General features: G+C 43.2%; 1 protein-coding gene across 1 annotated transcript in view; it reads right to left on the reverse strand.

Annotated features, from left to right (window-relative positions):
* Nucleotides 1–19,926, reverse strand: part of MIER3 (MIER family member 3) — a 167,618-nt gene that overhangs the window by 100,172 nt on the left and 47,520 nt on the right. The window contains 1 exon segment of the mRNA XM_030193155.1: nt 2,135–2,255. Within this exon segment, the coding sequence (XP_030049015.1) occupies nt 2,135–2,255 (121 nt within the window).

Genomic DNA, 19,926 nt, shown 5'->3' on the forward strand with positions numbered 1-19,926 from the left:
CTAGTCTTCTGCCTACAGCTAACAGGGCAGCTATCTGCCTCAGAAGCCACTATTATACATCAGAGGGCCATCAGTACTTCGTGACTATAGTATTCTCTGTCTGAGACTATTAAGTCTTATGCACACTGCTGGGGTAAGCTCTCGGCTATCGGTTCCTGCATGCGTTGCTTTACTTCTTTGTACATGCCGCTTTTGCGTACTTTGGCCATCAGTAGTCTGTCTCCGGGAGTGAATCTGGGCCCTAAATATGTGCCTAGTTTGTTATGCCTCACTCCTTATCTCCTAACAAGCCTCAAATAAATTCACTTAAAAAAAAATTTTTTTTTAAACACCCTGTAGTTTTATGAGCTAGTTCTGTGTTCAAGAGAAGGCCAGTATCATTTTGAGTGGTGTAAAACTCCTAATGGCATGTGCAAACTTTCATGATCATGTATAGTCTGTTCATTTGGAAAACCTAGGGGTTCAATAACAAAGCGATTTAACTGACCAAAATCAGCTGCTGGCTGGTTAAATCACTTGTTCAGGGCTAACCGGTCATATTCAGTGGCACTTAACTGGCTATTCTGGGGGCAGAGTCAGCAATTAGCTGGTTAAGTGCTGATATTCAGTACTTAATTGGCCAAGGTAACTGCATACACAGGACTCCATGAAAGTCAGTCCTATCTTTATGCAATTCATCATAGCCAGTTAAGTGCTGAATATACCTAGAAATTCAATGCCGAAGCCTGTCCATGGCACAGCGAATTTCTGAAGATATCGCCACTGACTGAAATCTTAACACCAAGCTAACTTTTGACTTTTAGAACCTAATCAATTACTGCAGCACAGGTAATCTGACTTCTAGAAGTAGTACAAGTAAAATTAAACACAGTGCAGTAATAGACCAAGAAGCCAAATCTCTCAATTAGCTCAAAACAGTACAGCTTTACTGGAGTATTCCGTGTCCATCCCATAACTGTAGCCATTATGCAAAAAAAAGTAAATGACTTTATAACCTGAAATCCTCTCTAACCATTTAACAGCATCAACTGTAATTCTACAACAAAATAACCTCCCTGGGCATTAATGGAAGAATTTCATTTAAGCTCTGTGCTCTTGTTCATTAGTTTCTTTATGGTATCTTAGCATCTTGTATGATAGATCTCATTAATTTATCACCAAAAAAATGCTACCTCGTCATCTAGAGAATATCTCATATTACAAGATTTAAAAACAACCTACAAAACTATCCATAATGCTAATTTTTCTTACCAAAGTACCAAACTCTGGAACTCATTACCAAGTATATTAGACTCTCAGCCAATTATATGTTGTTTTGAAGTTTACTTAAAACCCATTTCTTTAGATCTCTGTTCAGCTCATATAAAAAGAACTTTTTAAAAAAATATTTGTATTCTTGTATTGTCTTGAAATGCTTCTTTGCTATGTAAGATGCATTGAACCTGAGCTTTCTTGGGAAAATGCGGGGTAGACATGTCATAATAAATACAATAAATAATCAGGACACTTTAACCAGGATCACAGCAAATCATCATGAAGGAAAATATAGCTCACTGTCCTAGGGCTTACTAAATTCCAGATCATTGTTTCTGGAGTTATGCAAAAGGAGAAACATAATAGCAGCAATTAATTTACATTTAAATATCTAAAATGTTTCAGTCCATGCATTTTGTTAAACCATACCCCCACCCAATTATGTGTTTAGAAGCTTGGGAGGGAGTAGCTATCTTTCTTGCCTTGTTCCACTTCATGATGCATTCTCTTTTTCAAATTAGATACATAAGAAGTATCAGAAAAAAAAAAAAAATCTACAGAGCAAAATGACTACAGAATAAAAGTGAAAAGAAAAAAAATTGTTGCAACACAATTACTACAATGTTTCTTTGAATATTCCAAGGCTTAAAAACAAAACAAACAAAAAACTCCCCACACAGTAGGATCCCAGAGTTCTTATTTCCTAATCTCCCCTGGTATTTACAAATCACATTTGCAGAGGACATGTCCAAACCCATTATATTAAGGGCCAGATATATTAAATATTCTATGTATAAAAACAGGATATAAAACTTTTGTAAATCTGGCTCTAGATTAGAAACAAAATTCAAGTCAACCATCACCACTGTTATTTGCCTACATCGTAACGGTCGCGGGAAGAAGTCTGTGGCTTCATGGGACGTAACAGAAGGCGTCAAGTCATCCGCAGAGGATTGAGTTTCTTCATCATCACCTGATAGTAGGTCTTTTGCTATCTCTTCCTAGAACATGAAAGGCAAGAGTTTCAAAATTTAGCCTTTCTACTCAGCTCCAAAAATATATTCTGGATCCTAACCACCCAAAGATTTTCATTTTTACTTTCAAATTCAACAACCCTTTTACAGGTTCCTAATCATTTTCACAAGCCCAGTGTCATGGAGTAAGGGTCATGCTGTGTCCTTCCATATAAGCTTCCATTGACATTTACATTTCATCCTTTAAAAACTTGAGATTGGGGTTCTTTTTAAAATTTACAGTTCAGAAGGAAACAAATTGTGGGAAAGTACTCCAGAATTTTAAGGTACATTAACTTGACAAACCTCATTAATTATTCTACAATTATTTAGCTTTGCACACATTAATACCAGGGTGGCCATACACCTAACTAATGTTAAGCTACAGCTACACAGACCTTAAAAATGACTTGGCTCTAAAACTTCAAAGCAGTTTCACCAGTCTAAGAACATAATGACTTAGTGGAGTATAAACACTATAAATCTTAAATATTGATTATAGCAGTTTATTCTGATTTGCTAAGTATTAAGACAGAACTGTATACTGAGTTTAAAGTGTTTATTTTAGGACTGATCTAGTCACAGTTTTATATTAGCATAAATTCTCAATCCAGTCCTCGAGACACACCGAGCCAGTCTGTGGTATTTGGTTTTGTTTTTTTAAGATATCCATAATGCATATGCACAAGATAAATTTGCATGCACTACCTCCATTTATGAAAATCTCTTACACACATTTATTGCAGAAATTTTGAAAACCAGGCTGGCTTGGTGTGTCCCGAGGCCTGGGATGAGAACACCCGACATACAGTGAAGTGGGGGGAGGAAAAAAAAAAACACCACAACACAACTTTCCCCCCTCCCGATTGCCCCTATTATTGTATATGTCACACTGAATGGTTTCTGCCCTTTAAAATAGAATATAATATCAGACATAGGGAACTTGAGTACCATTACAGTTTTTAACTTGTTACTTCATTTCTTTAAGAAACAAAAGTTATCCAACACCTATATCAGCCATTTGAAACAGTAACTGACTGCACCACCTTTAGCACCATTAATTGCAACCAAATGCATCCTATAATTTGGTATCAGTCTTACACTCTTCTTTGCAGAATTGCTTTAATTCAGACATATTTGCAGTTTTTGTGCATGAACTATTCAACTCAGGTCCTGTCACAGCATCTCTAATGAGTTCAAGTCAGGACTCTGACTAGGCCAATCCAAAATATTAATTTTGTTTCTTCTCAGCCATTCAAATGTAGATTTGCGAGTGTGTTTTGGATCAGTCTCATGGACAGATGACAGGAATTCTTAAGAATTTTCTGGTACAGTGCAGAATTCATGGTTCCTTAAAATAGCAAGCCTTCCAGGTCCTGAGGCACCAGAACATTTTCACACCACCACACTACCACCACCTGTTTGACTGCTGGTATAATATTACTGTAGAATGTTGTACTTACTTTAAGCCAGACATAATGAGACCCATGTTGCCGAAAGAGTTCCACTTTGACTCATCAATCCATAGAACATTATCCCAAACGAATGTGGATCATAGAGGTGTGTTTTTACAAAAATGTGAGAAAACACTAACGTTACTCACAGCAGAAATTTCCACCTTGCTACATTCCCAGGAATCCCATTATTGCGCATTCTTTTCTTATTGTGAAGTCACTAAAGCTGAGGATAGAGGGGCCTACAGTTCTTTATATGTTCTTCTGGGATGTTTTGCAGCTTCCCATATGAGTTGTTGCTGAGTCCTTGGAGTAATATTGGCAGGCTGATCACTCCTGGGAAGATTGACAACCATTCCAAGTCTTCTCCATCTGGAGATAACTCTGTCATTCAGTGGAACCCCAGAGCTTTAGAAATGGCTTTGTAACCCTTTCCAAGCTGATATATTTCAACAGCTTTTTTCCTAATCACTTCTGGAATTTCCACTGATCACAGCACAGCATTTTTGAAGGAACTTTGTGGCGACTACTTCACTCTCATGATAAGGTTCAATATATAGTGCAGTTTAGATTCAACAGGGCTAGCTGCAATCAAGCCTTGCTTTGTTCACTCAGTCGAATCTAATTATCAAATACATTTGTTCAATTGGTTGATAAACTGAGGAGGCAGATATTTTTACAAATCTGTGATATAGATGGATAAAAATCTGCCGTGTGTTTACACAGGTTCCCTTTGTCTACTACTGCAGTCTGTTCAGCGTAACATATGCAATAATGAGGGAAAAACATTTTTCACATTACTATAAATCAATATGGGTTTGTCAAAGGCAGGCAGAGAGGGGACAATGTTAGGAGGGACGTAACTATTATACTACCTTAAAACATGCAAACAGAAGGCACTGTGTATTTGATGTTCAGAAAAGTGCTAGAGAGTAAAATGGGATTGCCTCTTTAGGTCCCTGCAGTACCTGAACTTGAAGAATTTTCAGAAGTGGGTGAGGTGCTGCACTCAACACAAAAGTAACATCTTGGTTAACTATCAGATGTCAGAGGAATTTGGCTTTTTTGTGGGGGGGGGGGGGGGGTGGAGGGAAACACCTCTTTGCACTAGCAATTGAGTCCTTTGCAGGTCACATAAGGGCTAAACTGTTAACACTAGACCAGTGAGAATGAGAAAGAATCTTGTGGCGTTCCTATTATATGCGGATAACACCTTAGTTTCATCCACAAATTTTAGACCTCTTGCTGTTGAATGAACTTGTCCCCTTTTCTGAAATTTCTGGCTTTAAAAGAGAAAATTAGGTCTTACATGCTAACTTTTTTTCCCTGTAGTCCCACCAGCCTAGTCTAGAATCTGTGCATTGTGCCTGTTAACCAGTGGATGGAGAAAAAGAAAAAATATTGTGCATGCTTCTCCTAATAAGGGTATGGCACAGCCTTAGATGCCCAGTATTTCAAATGACAAAGTATGGACCATCTGTTTTCCATTTTACTTGAGTTGTAGTACTAGTAATACTCATCATAATATATCATCGGTTAAAATTTTTTTTTTTTTTAAGTTAAACTGCTAACACTGAACCTGAAGAAAGTTTGATTGTTGATAAAAGAGTAAAAAGAGCATTATTAATGTATACCAAAGTGGTTTATATATTTCTGGAATGGTCTAGTGGGATTAAAAGGAAGAAAATTAGCAGGTAAGACCTAATTTCTCCTTTCTTAGCATTCTCACCAGACCAGTCCAGAACCTGTGGGATATATAAAAGCAGTTCCCAAGATGGGCAGGATGCCAGAATCTCTGCCCAAATAATTTCAGTCCTAAACATAATACACAGTCATGATACTACCTACAGCCCAATTCTCTGCAAATGTAAGAAATCAGGAATGACTATCACCAGTCTGCAGCTGCAAAATTTTTATTTTTTGTTACATTTGTACCCCGCGCTTTCCCACTCATGGCAGGCTCAATGCGGCTTACATGGGGCAATGGAGGGTTAAGTGACTTGCCCAGAGTCACAAGGAGCTGCCTGTGCCGGGAATCGAACTCAGTTCCTCAGGACCAAAGTCCACCACCCTAACCACTAGGCCACACACTCCACTCTTCCAAAACTGGAAGCACTGCTCGTAATTCAGCCCATGTGCTTGAAACACTCAGATATAAAGTTTTCACATTTTTGGAAGTCCCCTTCTTTTGAAATTAAATATATATGTTGATGAAACATTGCCTCAGTTACTGCGCAATACATAGTTTTAGAAGTTGGTTCACCTTACCTGAAATCTGTAAAGAGAAAAATCAATTTGCCCAACCTTGGAAATCTTTGTGGCTCATTTTCAAAGCACTTTCCATAGGTTACTATGGAACTTTTAAGTCTAAAATAGGCTCCTTTGTGTACTTTAGTACATTAAAGTGACCAAACATGAAGCAAAAGTGAAGATTTGATCTACCTGAAATAAGGACACCCCTTTTGGAACAAAGGATAGAATCGTTTAACCGAAATTCCTGCTTCCACAAACCAGAGAAAGGGATCTGTGCATGTTAAAACTTGTAGCACACAATTCTCTTAGAAGAGACAGAAACCAAGAATAACTACGTAAGAGTGAGATTCTTCTAAGGGAAGGGAAGGGAAATGGGACTTGATATACCGCCTTTCTGAGGTTGTTTGCAACTACATTCAAAGCGGTTTATTTATTTATTTGTAGCATTTGTATCCCACATTTTCCCACCAATTTGCAGGCTCAATGTGGCTTACATTTGCCATAGTGGCGATTGCCATTTCCGGTTAGCAGAGTTACAATGGTATTGCATTAAGGTGCATACATACATGGTAAAGAAGATTACATCAATTATAGAGAAATCTTTTTCGACATAAGGATGAAAGTGGTATTGCATTAAGGTGCATACAAACATGATAAAGAAGAATACGTTATGTTATTGTCTATAGGTTCCTGAGTAATAGATTGGATTGTATCATATGTTAGGTCATCAATTATAGAGAAATCATTTTCATCATAGGATTTGAGTGGTAGTGCTTGTTCGTTAATTTCAGTGAGGTAGGTCAGTCAGGTGATAAAAGTTCGGTTTTGTCTAGTTCATGATCAGTTTTATTATTTAGTAATTAGGATGGTTGTTTGTGGTATGCCTTTTTGAACAGGTCAGTTTTCATATATGCATTACATATACATTACATATATTCAGGTACTTATTTTGTACTGGGGCAATGGAGGGTTAAGTGACTTGCCCAGAGTCACAAGGAGCTGCAGTGAGAATCAAACTCAGTTCCCCAGGATCAAAGACCACTGTACTAACCACTAGGCTACTCCTCCACTCCTGTTAAAGGATGGAAGTCCCAGCACCTTAAGCAGCAGAATCAAACTGCACTCAAGACAGGAGAAAAGAGGAAGTATAGCTTCTAATCTTAGAAAAGGCACACTACATGTGATGAAATGCTCGAGAATATCTTTCAGGCAGCCTTGAAAACATGATCAAGTTGCAACTTGATCTTAAAGGACATCTGAGTTTTTCTATTTGGATTCCATCCTGAAGAAAAAATGAGTAAAGTTATTTACAACTATTCTTTATCAAGGTCCTATTTGGAATTCATTGCCATTAGAGGTTAGATTAGAAATTAAACTCCCTAATTCTATAAAAGCTGCCAAAAATTGTGCACACAAATGTGGGTGCATGCCCAAATTTAATTGAAGCACCGTTGGCTTTTTAACAAGCAGTTACTGGCACTAATTATATTTAATTGAACTTTACACACTAAATTTACATGCATTCTGAAAAAGGGCGCACAGAAATGGAAGTGTCATGGGTGGAACGGGGGCGGTCCTAGTATACACGCACACTGTTACAGAATAATGGGGATATGAACCTAATTTAGGGGCGAACATTTGAACTATGTTTCAGTTGGTACAAATGACCACACCTAAAGTTAGCTGCGATTCCTGGACATAAGTGCTATTCTACAAACCGTTGTATAAACACTATGTTTTACTAGCCACTGAAACTGGCCATTTTAGTGTGCCTGGTGAACCTTCAAAGAAAAGAATAAGAGAGATTCCAAAGTGACTCATACTGAGGGTGAAGGATACAAGAAGCAAGGTCTCTAGAGTATTGGGCAACATGATGGGGAAGGAGTAGAGCAGAAACCACAAGCACAGCATTTTCAAGGACATCGCAAGGATACAAACTTGAAATAAAAGAGGTAGCAAGTTATAGGATGTGAGAGGTGAGCATGAGCACGTAAGCACATTTGGGGCCAAATATGAGAAAGTAACCAGACCAGTGAAAAATAATTTGACCAATAAAAGGAAGTTTGTTGTGGAATGTATGATCATGTGACAGAGGGAAAGTAGAATATAAAGAAAGAGCGAGATAAGCAAATTTAGGAATTTGTGGGCACACTGACTCGCGTCTTGCCATCTGCTTGCAACTTCCACTCACAGGAGAAAAAAAAAGAAACCTGCATTTCTGCTTTAAACATTTTGTTTGAAGAATTTACTGCTCTTCCTGTGTTACATACAACCCATTGATTAATAAATTTGCCCACTGCCTTACAGAATACATTGGTGGTCTATTTTTAAATTACAATTTTTTTTTCCCTTTTCTAAAAGAACTAAAAGGAGTTCATCTTTTCCTGTGATCAATAGGAAAGGTAAAGGTAATCCAGGGAGAAGCACCCGAAGGTAATTGGCATTCTGAATACTGCACTATCCTGGTAAGGTGAGGAGGGAGGTTAAACAATTGGTGACCTTGAGAGGAAGTGACGTCGCCGCTATCAATGGCAGCCTAGCTTTCTAGCTCCCGCACCCCGATAAATAAAATAGCAATAAAAAGCAGTCACCAGTCACTTTAAAGTTGCCTGAAGCGTTCCCCATCGCTCCTCATCGACAGCAGCATGAGTAAAGCGTCTTCGGCGCGAACTAAAGATCCAGAGAAGTCAGCTGGTGGCGGGACGAGCAAAACCGCAAAGCACCACAAGGCAATGGCGAGGGCGTCTCCATCTGATTCCGATTCCGCGCTGTCGTTGGCGGAATCGCGGAGACCGCCTGCAAAAAAAGGAATCGCAGGCGAACATTGCCAGCTACTTTCTGGCATACAAGATTAAAAAAATAATAATAATAATAATAATAATCGAAGGATGAAATTCTGGACCGGATGGAGATACTGAGCTCTGACCTCCGTGAATGTGGGATGTGTGGATGCTCGTGTGTTACGTTCTCTTTTCCCACAATGGGGACTTGTGCCCTCTAGTTGGTGTTAGACAGGGGGGGGTGGGGGGGGGAGGTGTGGGTTGGGGGCACCACTGGTATCGGGAAGCACAAGTACATGAAGTGGGTGGACTATCTGTTGGGAAAAAAAAACTGATGTAATATCCCAGTAATGAGTACAGACTTAAAAATATCATATAATGTGAAGGGGCTGAACATGCCTCAGAAAAGGCAGAAGTTGTTTAAAGAGTTACAGCAGCTAAAACCGCATATTGTCCTGCTGCAGGAGACCCATCTCCGCAGAGTGCATGAGCGACTTCTCTCCCACCCAGACTACCCCAGTGCCTTCTTTGCCTCCTCTGCTGATGGATCCAAAAAGCATGGAGCGGCAGTGTTGTTTCACAAATCCATATCGGCCCAAATACTGAATATCAAACGAGACCAGGGAGGGCGTTTTTTTGTTTTTGCAAATAGTCATAGACCAAGTAGACCTCACTCTCGCATCTCTATATGCACCAAACGAACACCAGGGGACCTTCTACACCAAAGTGAAGAACATATTAGCTACATTTACCCAGGGCTCTCTGATCTTGGGGGGTGACTTTAATGAAGTTATGGACCAGGTGCTAGATAGATCCGGGAGACCCCAGCATTCGGTATCTAAGGACTCTTTGGCCTTGAGTTCCCTGGTCTACTCACTAGGAACCCTTGACGTCTGGAGACTAAGTCATATGACTATGATGGATTACACATTCTTCTCCCCCATACATAAGTCGTACTCACGTATCGATTACATCTTTTTTGACGTTACATTAGCTGAGAGGGGCCCGAAAGCAGGAATCGGTAGAGCGACAATTTCTGACCATGCCCCAGTTTGGGTTACCTTGCCAACCATTAGAGCAGAGGTCAAAGATGACGCTTAACACAGACTTACTACAGGAGGGGGAGGTGGCGGAGGGATGCAGGAAGGTCCTGAAGGAGTACCTGGAGTTCAATATGGAGTCGGGCCCACCTCTCAGTGTTGTGTGGGATGCTATGAAGGCAGTATCGAGAGGTTACTTTACACAGATAGCTAGCAAGCGTGCGAGAGTTCGTAGGGCCCAGCTGACACAATGCATGGAAAGGATTCGGATCCTGGAGGCGCAGCACAAGTTGGGTGGTTCCTCAGCTGTTCTGGAGGAACTGCATGGGCAGAGGCTCCAACTGGACTATCTACTCTGAACAATTAAGTTGGTGACAAACCAGAAATACGGTTAGATCATATGAATTCACCAATAAAGCTGGACGTCTCCTGGCTATAAAGCTACGCAGGCGAAAGGTAGACTGAACGGTCACTCACATTAGGGACGAGAGGGGTGACCTGCCGAACACATCTGAAGCCATACGGAGGCACTTTAGCTAATTTTACCAGGAGCTACACGCACGGGAGACCAACCCTCCTTTAGACTCTATTCTAGATTACCTAGCTGCGAGTGACCTAGCTTCTTTAACAAATCAGCAGAGGACCACTCTCGATGCGCCGGTCACCCCAGTTGAGATACAAAAAGCTATTCAACACCTGCCCTGTAAATCACCGGGGTTGGACAGCTTCCCCAACGAATTCTAAGAAATTCGCCCGAGTTGGCCCTGCTACTAGCTGACCTGTTTAACCTGATTGGGAATGGGGAGTCTTTACCCACCTCCATGATGGAAGCATGGATTGCGGTACTGCCTAGACCGAATAAAGATCATAAGGACTGTGGGTCCTACCGCCCAATATCCGTCTTGAACGCCGATGTTAAAATACTAGCTAAAGTTTTGGCCAACCGACTGGCACCTTTGCTCCCAGCCATTATCCACCCTGACCAAGTGGGATTTGTCCCATATAGAAAAGCAACAGACAATATCAGGCGAGTGGCTAAGAGAATGCAGAGGCCTCTTTGCCTCCTTAGCTTAGACGCCAAAAAGGCCTTCGACCGGGTGCATTGGCCATTCATAGGATAGGACCGCAGTTCCATGGGTGGATCCAAGCATTCTATAGCTCTCCTAAAGCGTGTATTCGAGTAAATGGGGGCAACTCTGCAATGATCCCTTTACATAGAGGCATTAGACAGGGTTGCCCCTTGTCCCCCCCCCCCCCTATTGTTTGCAATGGTTATGGAGCCATTTGCAACCAAGCTTAGAACCAACCCAAATATCTCAGGACTCTCCATAGGTGGGAGAGAACAAACTATCCCTCTTCGCGGATGATGTGTTGCTGTATGTCACTCGCCCCCTGACCACCTTCCCTGGGCTTCTGCGGGAGATAAAAGAATACTCGACTGTGTCGGGATTTAAAGTTAATGTGTCAAAATCTGAAGTACTGAACGTGACTCTCCCGGGGGAGTTCGTGGGATCGTTGAGGTTTTCTTATGCCTTCCGGTGGGCTAACAAGAGCATTTGCTACCTGGGGGTTAATTAGACGGCAGACCTCACGGACCTTTTCTCTGTAAACTAAGGGCCTGGCGGGGGCGCTCATTGAAGACTTGGGTAAATGGGGTGACTTTGACCTCTCATGGTTTGGCCGAATAGCTGCTGTAAAGATGAATGTTTTGCCGCGCCTGCTCTACCTCTTTCAGGCCCTCCCAATCAAGGGTTGGGGGTACCCAATCTGGCCTGGTACTACAGAGCGATTCAAGCACGCGCAGCAGTAGAATGGTTCCAGGACTACCCAGACCGGCAATGGGTGCAGTTAGAGCAATATACCCTAGGTGCAAGGTCGCTGGGGGCACTCATGTGGATCCAGAGTTCTCTTAGGTCTCTGGAGGAGGAATTGTGTCCCTCTATATACACGTCACCCTCTCAAATTGGGATAGTATGTTTCCACACCGACGTACTACACTCTCTCGTCTGTCCCCCATTGCCCACAATCATTGTTTTACCCAGGTACGATAAAAGGAGTATTCACAAGATGGTACACGGGAGGTTTATGATTGTGGGGTCAATTGTTTGAAGGGGAGACCTTATTGACGTACCCTGAGGCCCTTGAGAGATTCCCGATAGTGGGGTCTGACCAGTATGCCTACCTTCAACTATCATCCTTTAAGACACAGGCAGTTCGGGAGGTAGAGACCAGGGAAAAAAATAACACGAGAGACCATCTGCGAGGGTCCACCTAAGACAAGTGGGCTGGTATTACGCCTCTATCATATTGTTAGCAGGCAATCTCCGAACTACACACTTCATAGGAAGAGCTGGCAAAGGGAGCTGGGCATGGAATTGGAGGCGACATGGGAGAGAATGGAGCGGGCTGCGGTGGGAGTGTCATCTCATGTACCTTTTAAGGAGAATGCGGTGAAGGTGTTGTACCGCTGGTACTTGATGCCTGAGCGTCTTCAGCGCATTTACCCCACAACAACAGGGCTGTGCTGGAGGGGTTGTGGAGTAAGGGGCACAGCGGGACACATATGGTGGACATGTAGGAAGGTCAGTGCCTATTGGAGTTCGATTCGCAGCAGGCTGCAGATGTGGATGGGTAGCCCGATACCATGGAGCCCGACCTTTTTCTTATTCTCTGCAGGTGCTGCGGGTCTCTCTCACACCCAGCCAATCTTCTTGAGGCAGGCTATAAGCGCTGCTAGAGTTGTAACTGCTGCCCACTGGAAGCAGCCCACAACCCCACCGATAACTCAGTGGATCCAAAAATTGAGGCATGTCTGCGAGATGGAAAGACTACTAGCGGAAAGGCGCAACCAACTGTGTAGTTTCTAATCCAGTCAGCCACTTTAGGATCCATACTAAGGGCACTCAATTTATAAGTCACCTGTGCTGAGCTGTGTCAAAGGCTTTGCTAAAATTTAAAGTATAGCACATGCAATGTTCTCTCTCGATTCAACTGTCTGTTCAGCAAGTCAAAGAAATTAATCAGATTTTTCTGATAAGACCTGCCTCTAGTTAAACCACCATGCTGTCTCAGCTCCAGCAAATCAGATTCCAAAAACTTCACTATCCTCTGCATTAGAAGCATTTCCATTAATTTACTCACTACAGAGATAAGATTAACCAGCCTACAGTTTCCAACATCCTTACTTTTGCTTTTGTGGAGGGGGCCACATCCCCTTTTCTTCAGGACCACTTGACTCTATAGAAGCATTGGGGGGGGGGGGGGGGGGGTAGAATCAATATGGCATCCTGAGAATCCACGCAAATTAAAAGCTGCTCTAAAGGTTTTCCTTATATGTTTTATAATTATTAATTTTTTACTATAATTATGATCAAACGGAAAGGTGAGGGTTTGTTACTTGGAGCCCCCACCAATCGACCTGGGACAACAGACCACAGAAAAATTTGGAGGTACAGGCAGAGGGCATGCTACTGGAGAGAAATCAGGAAAGACTCACCAGTCTGGGCATGAAGTTACTCTTTCCCTGCCCAAGCAGCCATTTCCTGGTGTCTCAGTGAAGGCACTGAATCCTGCTTTGTGGGAGAACATGCTGCTCAATGAGGCAGGCATGCTCCAGAGTGTCGAGGGAGTTGGAGACATTTGACCCCTGTGCCTTGGAACTGGTGTTAACAGCTCCAGGGAAAGATACATCTCCGCCTTGAGTCCAGCAGAGCCAGAGTGACAAGGATTCAGTACAAGTAAGATGTCCCATGTCAAAAGCTGGAGGAGTGGATGTTCTGCCACATCGGATATGGCTTGAATCGAACTCCCTAGACTGCCTGCAGCCTCTACTCGGTTGGGGGATCCAATAAGTAAACCATATACTGTTACCTTGGATTCCTTATGGTTGGTGTTAACACATTTGGATGCCAAAGTTAGCAAAACAGTAACAGACATTGCTTTATTAACTGGTGAAATAAAGTCTTCGAATTTAGCACAGAATCAGTACCTTTCTGATCAAGAAGGGTGTTCATCAGTATTAGAAAGAACAATGTACAAACTGAAATCCCTTGGGGAAACCATAATTAAACGGCAAACTGTATTACACAGTAAAGTTGAAATGCTGTAGAATTATTCTATGGAATCGAAAGAGTCAGTCCCTAAAAACTGAAGACCGATATTTATTGAAAAACACAAGCAGGTTATAATATTTGATGAAATTAATTTTTAGTGAAGAGCCTGAGAGAGTTCAGTATAGGCTGTAACCACAGCAGAGCGTTTGAAATCAGTGAGACTAGCCGCAAAGCAGCTCACTACATCATGAAATACTCTCTGTACGGCTCTAAAAACTTTGTGTGTGAAAAACAAAAATCACTACAATAAAGTGACGAGAAATAAATCAAATATACAAATGTGTATGTGTTTTTTTCAATAAATATCACAACAAATAGGACCCTCTAATCGGTAGGATAAAAATTTTCCCCTTGGAGAAAGTACAAACAAATTGACAAAAATAGGAACAGTAGTAAATGGATAAATGCAAGCACTGGAGCATTTAAAGCTGACAGGAGCGAACTTATCTGAATACAGCTTGGTCACTATTACACAAAGTTCAATACATTTTATGCTGCTTATCCCAGAAGTAAGTAGTGGATTTTCCACAAGTCAATTTAATAATGGTCTATGGACTTTTTCTTTAGGAAGTCATCCAGACCCTTTTTAAACCCGCTAAGCTAACCGCCTTTACCACATTCTCTGGCAACGAATTCCAGAGTTTAATTACACGTTGAGTGAAGGAACATTTTCTCCGATCCATCTTAAATTTACTACTTTGTAGCTTCATCACATGTCCCTTAGTCCTAGTATTTTTGGAAAAAGTAAACAAATGATTCACGTCTACCTGTTCCACTTCACTCATTATTTTATAGACCTCTATCGTATCTCCCCTCAGCCATCTCTTCTCCAAGCTGAAGAGCCCTAGACGCTTCAGGTTTCCTCATAGGCAAGTCTTCCCATCCCCTTTATCATTTTCATCGTCCTCCTCTGTACCTTTTCTAATTCCACTATATCTTTTTTGAGATGCGGCGACCAGAATTGAACACAATATTCCAGATGCGGTCGCACCATGGACCGATACAAAGGCATTATAACGTCTTTTCCATTCCTTTCCTAACACCACCTAACGTTCTATTTGTTTTCTTAGCCGCCGCAGCACACTGAGCAGAGGATTTCAACGTTATCAACTGAGATCTCTCTTCTTCGGCGACTCCTTACGTGGAACCTTGCATTACGTTGCCATAGTTTGGGTTCCTCTTTCCCACATGCATCACTTTGCACTTGCTCACGTTAAACGTCATCTGCCATTTATACGCCAAGTCTTGTAAGGTCCTCTTGTAAAGTTTTCACAAACCTCTCGCAATTTAACAACTTTGAATAACTTTGTGTCTTCAGCAAATTTAATTACATCAAGGAGATTCTGTTCATATCAGATGAATCAATACCACCTTTGAATAAGATTCATCATCTCACAGATGGTAGAACAGAAGATCAGCAGCAGAGAAGAATCAACCTGAAGAACTTATCTATGGACAGTTTGGATGTGTCGGGTCTTCTAGAGGCTTCTTCATCTGAGAATTTTAAATCTACTCTTATTGTAAGTTTTGTGTTTGAACAGGATCTTAATATGATTCTTAGACTATTTTCCAAAAATTTTAACATTATTTTTGGATCAACAAATTTGGATTTTTCCAGAGCTCTCTCAGAATACATTAAGTATAGCCATACTGGGTCAGACCAATGGTCCATCTAGCCCAGTATCCTGCTTCCAACAGTGGCTAATTCAGGTCACACGTACCTAGCAAAAACCCAATTAGTAGTGAACATTCCATGCTACCAATCCCAGGGCAAGCAGTGGCTTCCCCCACGTCCATCTCAGTAGCAGACTATGGACTTTTCCTCCAGGAGCTTATCTATACCTTTTTTAAACCCAGATACTCTAACCGCTTTTAAAACATCCTCTGGAAGCAAGTTCCAGCGCTTAACTATTCTTTTGAGTGAAAAAATATTTCCTCCTATTTGTTTTAAAAGTATTTCCATGTTGTTTAATTGAGCATCCCCTGGTCTTTGTACTTTTTAAAAGAATGAAAAATTGATTCACTTCTACCCATTCTACACCACTCAGGATTTTATAGACCTCAATCATATCCCCTCTTAAGTCATCTCTTTTCCAAGCTGAAGAGCCCTAACCTCTTTAGCCTTTCCTCATATGGGAGGAGTTCCATCCTCTATCATTTTGGTTGCTCTTCTTTGAACCTTTCTAATTCTGCTGTATCGTTTTATGAGAAGAGTGACTAGAATTGAATGCAATAATCAAGGTGAGGTCACACCATGTGGAGCAATACAGAGGCATTGTAATATTCTGTGTCTTATTTTGCATCTCTTTTCTAATAATTCCTAGCACGCTGTTTGCTTTTCTGGCCACCGCCAAACACTGGGGAGAAGATTTCAGTGTATTGTCTACAATGACACCTTTTCTTGAGTGCTGCAGCTGAAGGTTGCCGAGACACAGTTTGGATGGTATCTGTATGTTGAACTCCTCTACCTCATCTTCAAAGACACTGTCACTTTGGCAAGGAATGCCCACCAACCTCTCCTGAGCCACTGGTTGCAGGTCAGAGACATGAGTGTGTACATTCCTCTCACCCATAGCGGAGAGTCTGGACACTATATCAAAAAAATTGTACGCACCCCTGGCTAGATACAGCTGCTTACTGATCAACTGGCGAAGCTCCACTGCCTGCTCCAGGGAAGAGAATCCACAAGACAGTGTACTGTGGACCAAAGATTGCAAGTAAAAGGTTTGTATAGCACCCGTAGGACTGGATGTGGGAAATAAGCAGAGGCCTGAAAGGTTTTCCTCCCAAACGAGTCCGATGTCTAAGTCTCTCTACCTGGGGGTGCTGAGGCATGAGTCCTAGAGCTTCTAGCACATTTGAGGGCAGATTCGACCACCAGAGACTGGCGAGGCAGCTGGGCCCTCTCGAACATGGGAGCCTTCTGGATAGGATACTGTGTATCCACCTTCTTAGATGTGACCTGCACAGAAAGGGGAGATTCCCAGTTCTTTGGCAGTGCACCTTTAAAGGATGGGGAGCAATGGTACTGTGACCCCCTTCCTTTGGAGAAGACTCGTAGTCTAGGACAGTTAACATTTCTGCCCTAGGCTCTTCCTCCATCTCCAACTTAAATGGGATGGCATAAGCCATCTCCTTAACAAAACCAATGAAAGAGATCCTCTGGTGGAGATTTACAGCTTTCACGAGGTGGGAAAGGATCAGAAAGTATCCCATAAGACTTCTCCGACGAATCCCAAGAACGGTCCTACTCAGACTCTTCACCAGGCTCATATCTGGCTGAATAAGTCTGTGCCTGCCTCGACTTAGTGGAGCTATGTCCATAGCCCAAACAGCGCCAAGGTACAGACCTACCCTCCCTCAATGCCAAAAACAGTACTGTATATCAATGTTGACATCCTTTGAGGCGCCAGCATTGAGGATTTCTGTACAGGCATGGGCTGAGCCGTAGGAAGAACCTGAGTGGTTAGCACCAGGAGCAGATCTGCGCCAGCTACTTCCTGAGCATGACTCAGAACCACTCAAAGGAAGGCACAGCAAGGGTGGGGGAGCCAGAAGAGAGGCAATCAGGAAAAGCGCCGGTGCTGAACTGGTAGTGGGTACCTGGCTGCTGGAGACTTGCACACCGGCACCTCTTCTAAAGAAGGGGAACGCTCTTCCTGGTGCCAGCACTTCTTGGTACCGGCAAAGACAATGCCCCAGTGCTTCTGGCACTGTGTGTTGATGAAGAATGATGCTTCTGCTTCTTGGGCTTCCCTAGAGCATTATGGTCCTTCGGAGCAGATGAGGACAATTTCGAACCCGTACATGTCCTCAGTGTCTGGTCTGATACTGACCAGTCCCGGGACCTGCTCTCAGTGCCTGATATTGAGAAAGGTGGAGACTTCTCAATGCCAGTGCATTCTCAGTGGATGTTGAAGTCTTGGCAGCCATCGAGGTCGATGGTTCCGGTGCCGATGATGTACCGGCCTTCAAGGAGCCAAAAAGTTTCTCCTGTTGGACCTGCTGCATCCTCTGTGTCCTCAACTGCATTTTTAAATAGAACAAGTTAGGCTCATGGCCAGGCCCAAGGTCCCGATGCACCAGGAGTGCGGGTCTGTCATAGAATCACCCGATTACATTGGGTACACCTCTTGAAGCTGCTGGGGAATCTTCTGGGACATCAAGAAAAGAAGGTAAAATTATGTATAATCATACCTGATAATTTTCTTTCCATTAATCATAGCTGATCAATCCATAGACTGGTGGGTTGTGTCCATCTACCAGCAGGTGGAGATAGAGAGCAAACTTTTGCCTCCCTATATGTGGTCATGTGCTGCCGGAAACTCCTCAGTATGTCGATATCAAAGCTCCATCCGCAGGACTCAGCACTTAGAGAATTACACCCACGAAGGGACACTCTGCCCAGCTCACCACCGCCGAAACGGGGGAGGGGAATTAACCCAGCTCATCCCCACACAAGTGGGGGAGGGGAATCCGTCCAGCTCATCCCCGCGGAGCGGGGGAGGGACACCACACCCGCCGATGCGGGGGGATCTGGCTTATCCTGCAACCGCAACCGCGGGAGGAGCTGACTGACCCTAACACCGCCGAAGCGGGAGGGGTACAAAGCTGCCCTACAGCCGCACGAAGCGGGAGGGAGTGCCGGCAGAATTTATGTCTCAATCCAGCCCCGTAAAACGGGGGGGAGAGGAATGCAGCAGCTCACTGTAACACAAACTCGTCTTAACTCTTGAAGAATCCAAGTGAAAAAACTTGAACACGAAGTCTTTCTGAAGTAACTGAAGACTAAACTTGAACCTGAAATGCAACCAGAATAAAAACAGTACAGATATCTGGGAGGGGCTATGGATTGATCAGCTATGATTAATGGAAAGAAAATTATCAGGTATGATTATACATAATTTTACCTTCCATATCATCAAGCTGATCAATCCATAGACTGGTGGGATGTACCGAAGCAGTACTCACCCAGGGCGGGACATTGAAATCCCTGACCTCAACACTGAAGCTCCAAACCGGGCCTCCGCCCGTGCAGCCACCGTCAAACGGTAATGCTTGGAGAATGTATGAGCCGAAGCCCAAGTTGCCGCCTTGCATATCTCTTCCAAGGAGACGGATCCGGCCTCTGCCATCGAGGCCGCCTGAGCTCTCGTGGAGTGAGCCTTCAGCTGGATAGGCGGCACCTTCCTTGCGGCCACATAAGCCGCTGCAATGGTTTCCTTGACCCATCTTGCCACTGTAGGCTTAGCAGCCTGCAGACCCCTACGAGGACCTGCAAACAGGACAAACAGATGATCCGATTTCCGGAAATCATTGGTCACTTCCAAGTATCTGATGATGACTCGCCTCACATCCAGATATTTAAGAGCAGAGTACTCCTCTGGGTAGTCCTCCCTACGAAAGGAAGGGAGACAGAGCTGCTGATTCACATGGAAGCGAGAAACAATCTTGGGCAGAAAGGAAGGCACTGTGCGAATAGTCACTCCTGCCTCAGTGAACTGCAGAAAAGGCTCTCGACAAGAGAGCGCCTGGAGCTCGGAAACTCTTCTGGCTGAAGGGATAGCCACCAAAAAGACTGCTTTCCACGTCAGGTCTTTCAGAGATGCCCTTGACAAGGGTTCAAAAGGCGGCTTCTGCAATACTCTTAGCACCAGGTTGATATTCCACGCAGGCACCACTGAGTGCAGAGGAGGGCGCAGGTGATTAACTCCCTGAGAAAGCGCACCACATCTGGCTGCGAAGCCAGGGAAGCACCCTTCAGGCGGCCCCTGAAGCAAGCCAGAGCCGCCACCTGGACTTTAAGGGAACTGAGTGACAGGCCTTTCTCCAGACCTTCTTGCAGGAATGCCAACACTGAAGAAATTGGAGCAGTGAAGGGAGAAAGTGAGCCTGCTTCACACCACGCTGCAAAGATACGCCAAACCCTGGCGTAAGCAGTAGAAGTAGAGCGCTTCCTCGCTCTTAGCATAGTGGCGATGACCTTGTCTGAGAAGCCCTTCTTCCTCAGACGCTGTCGC

The sequence above is a fragment of the Microcaecilia unicolor genome, chromosome 2 (assembly GCF_901765095.1).
Source record: "Microcaecilia unicolor chromosome 2, aMicUni1.1, whole genome shotgun sequence".
Lineage (NCBI taxonomy): Eukaryota > Metazoa > Chordata > Amphibia > Gymnophiona > Siphonopidae > Microcaecilia > Microcaecilia unicolor.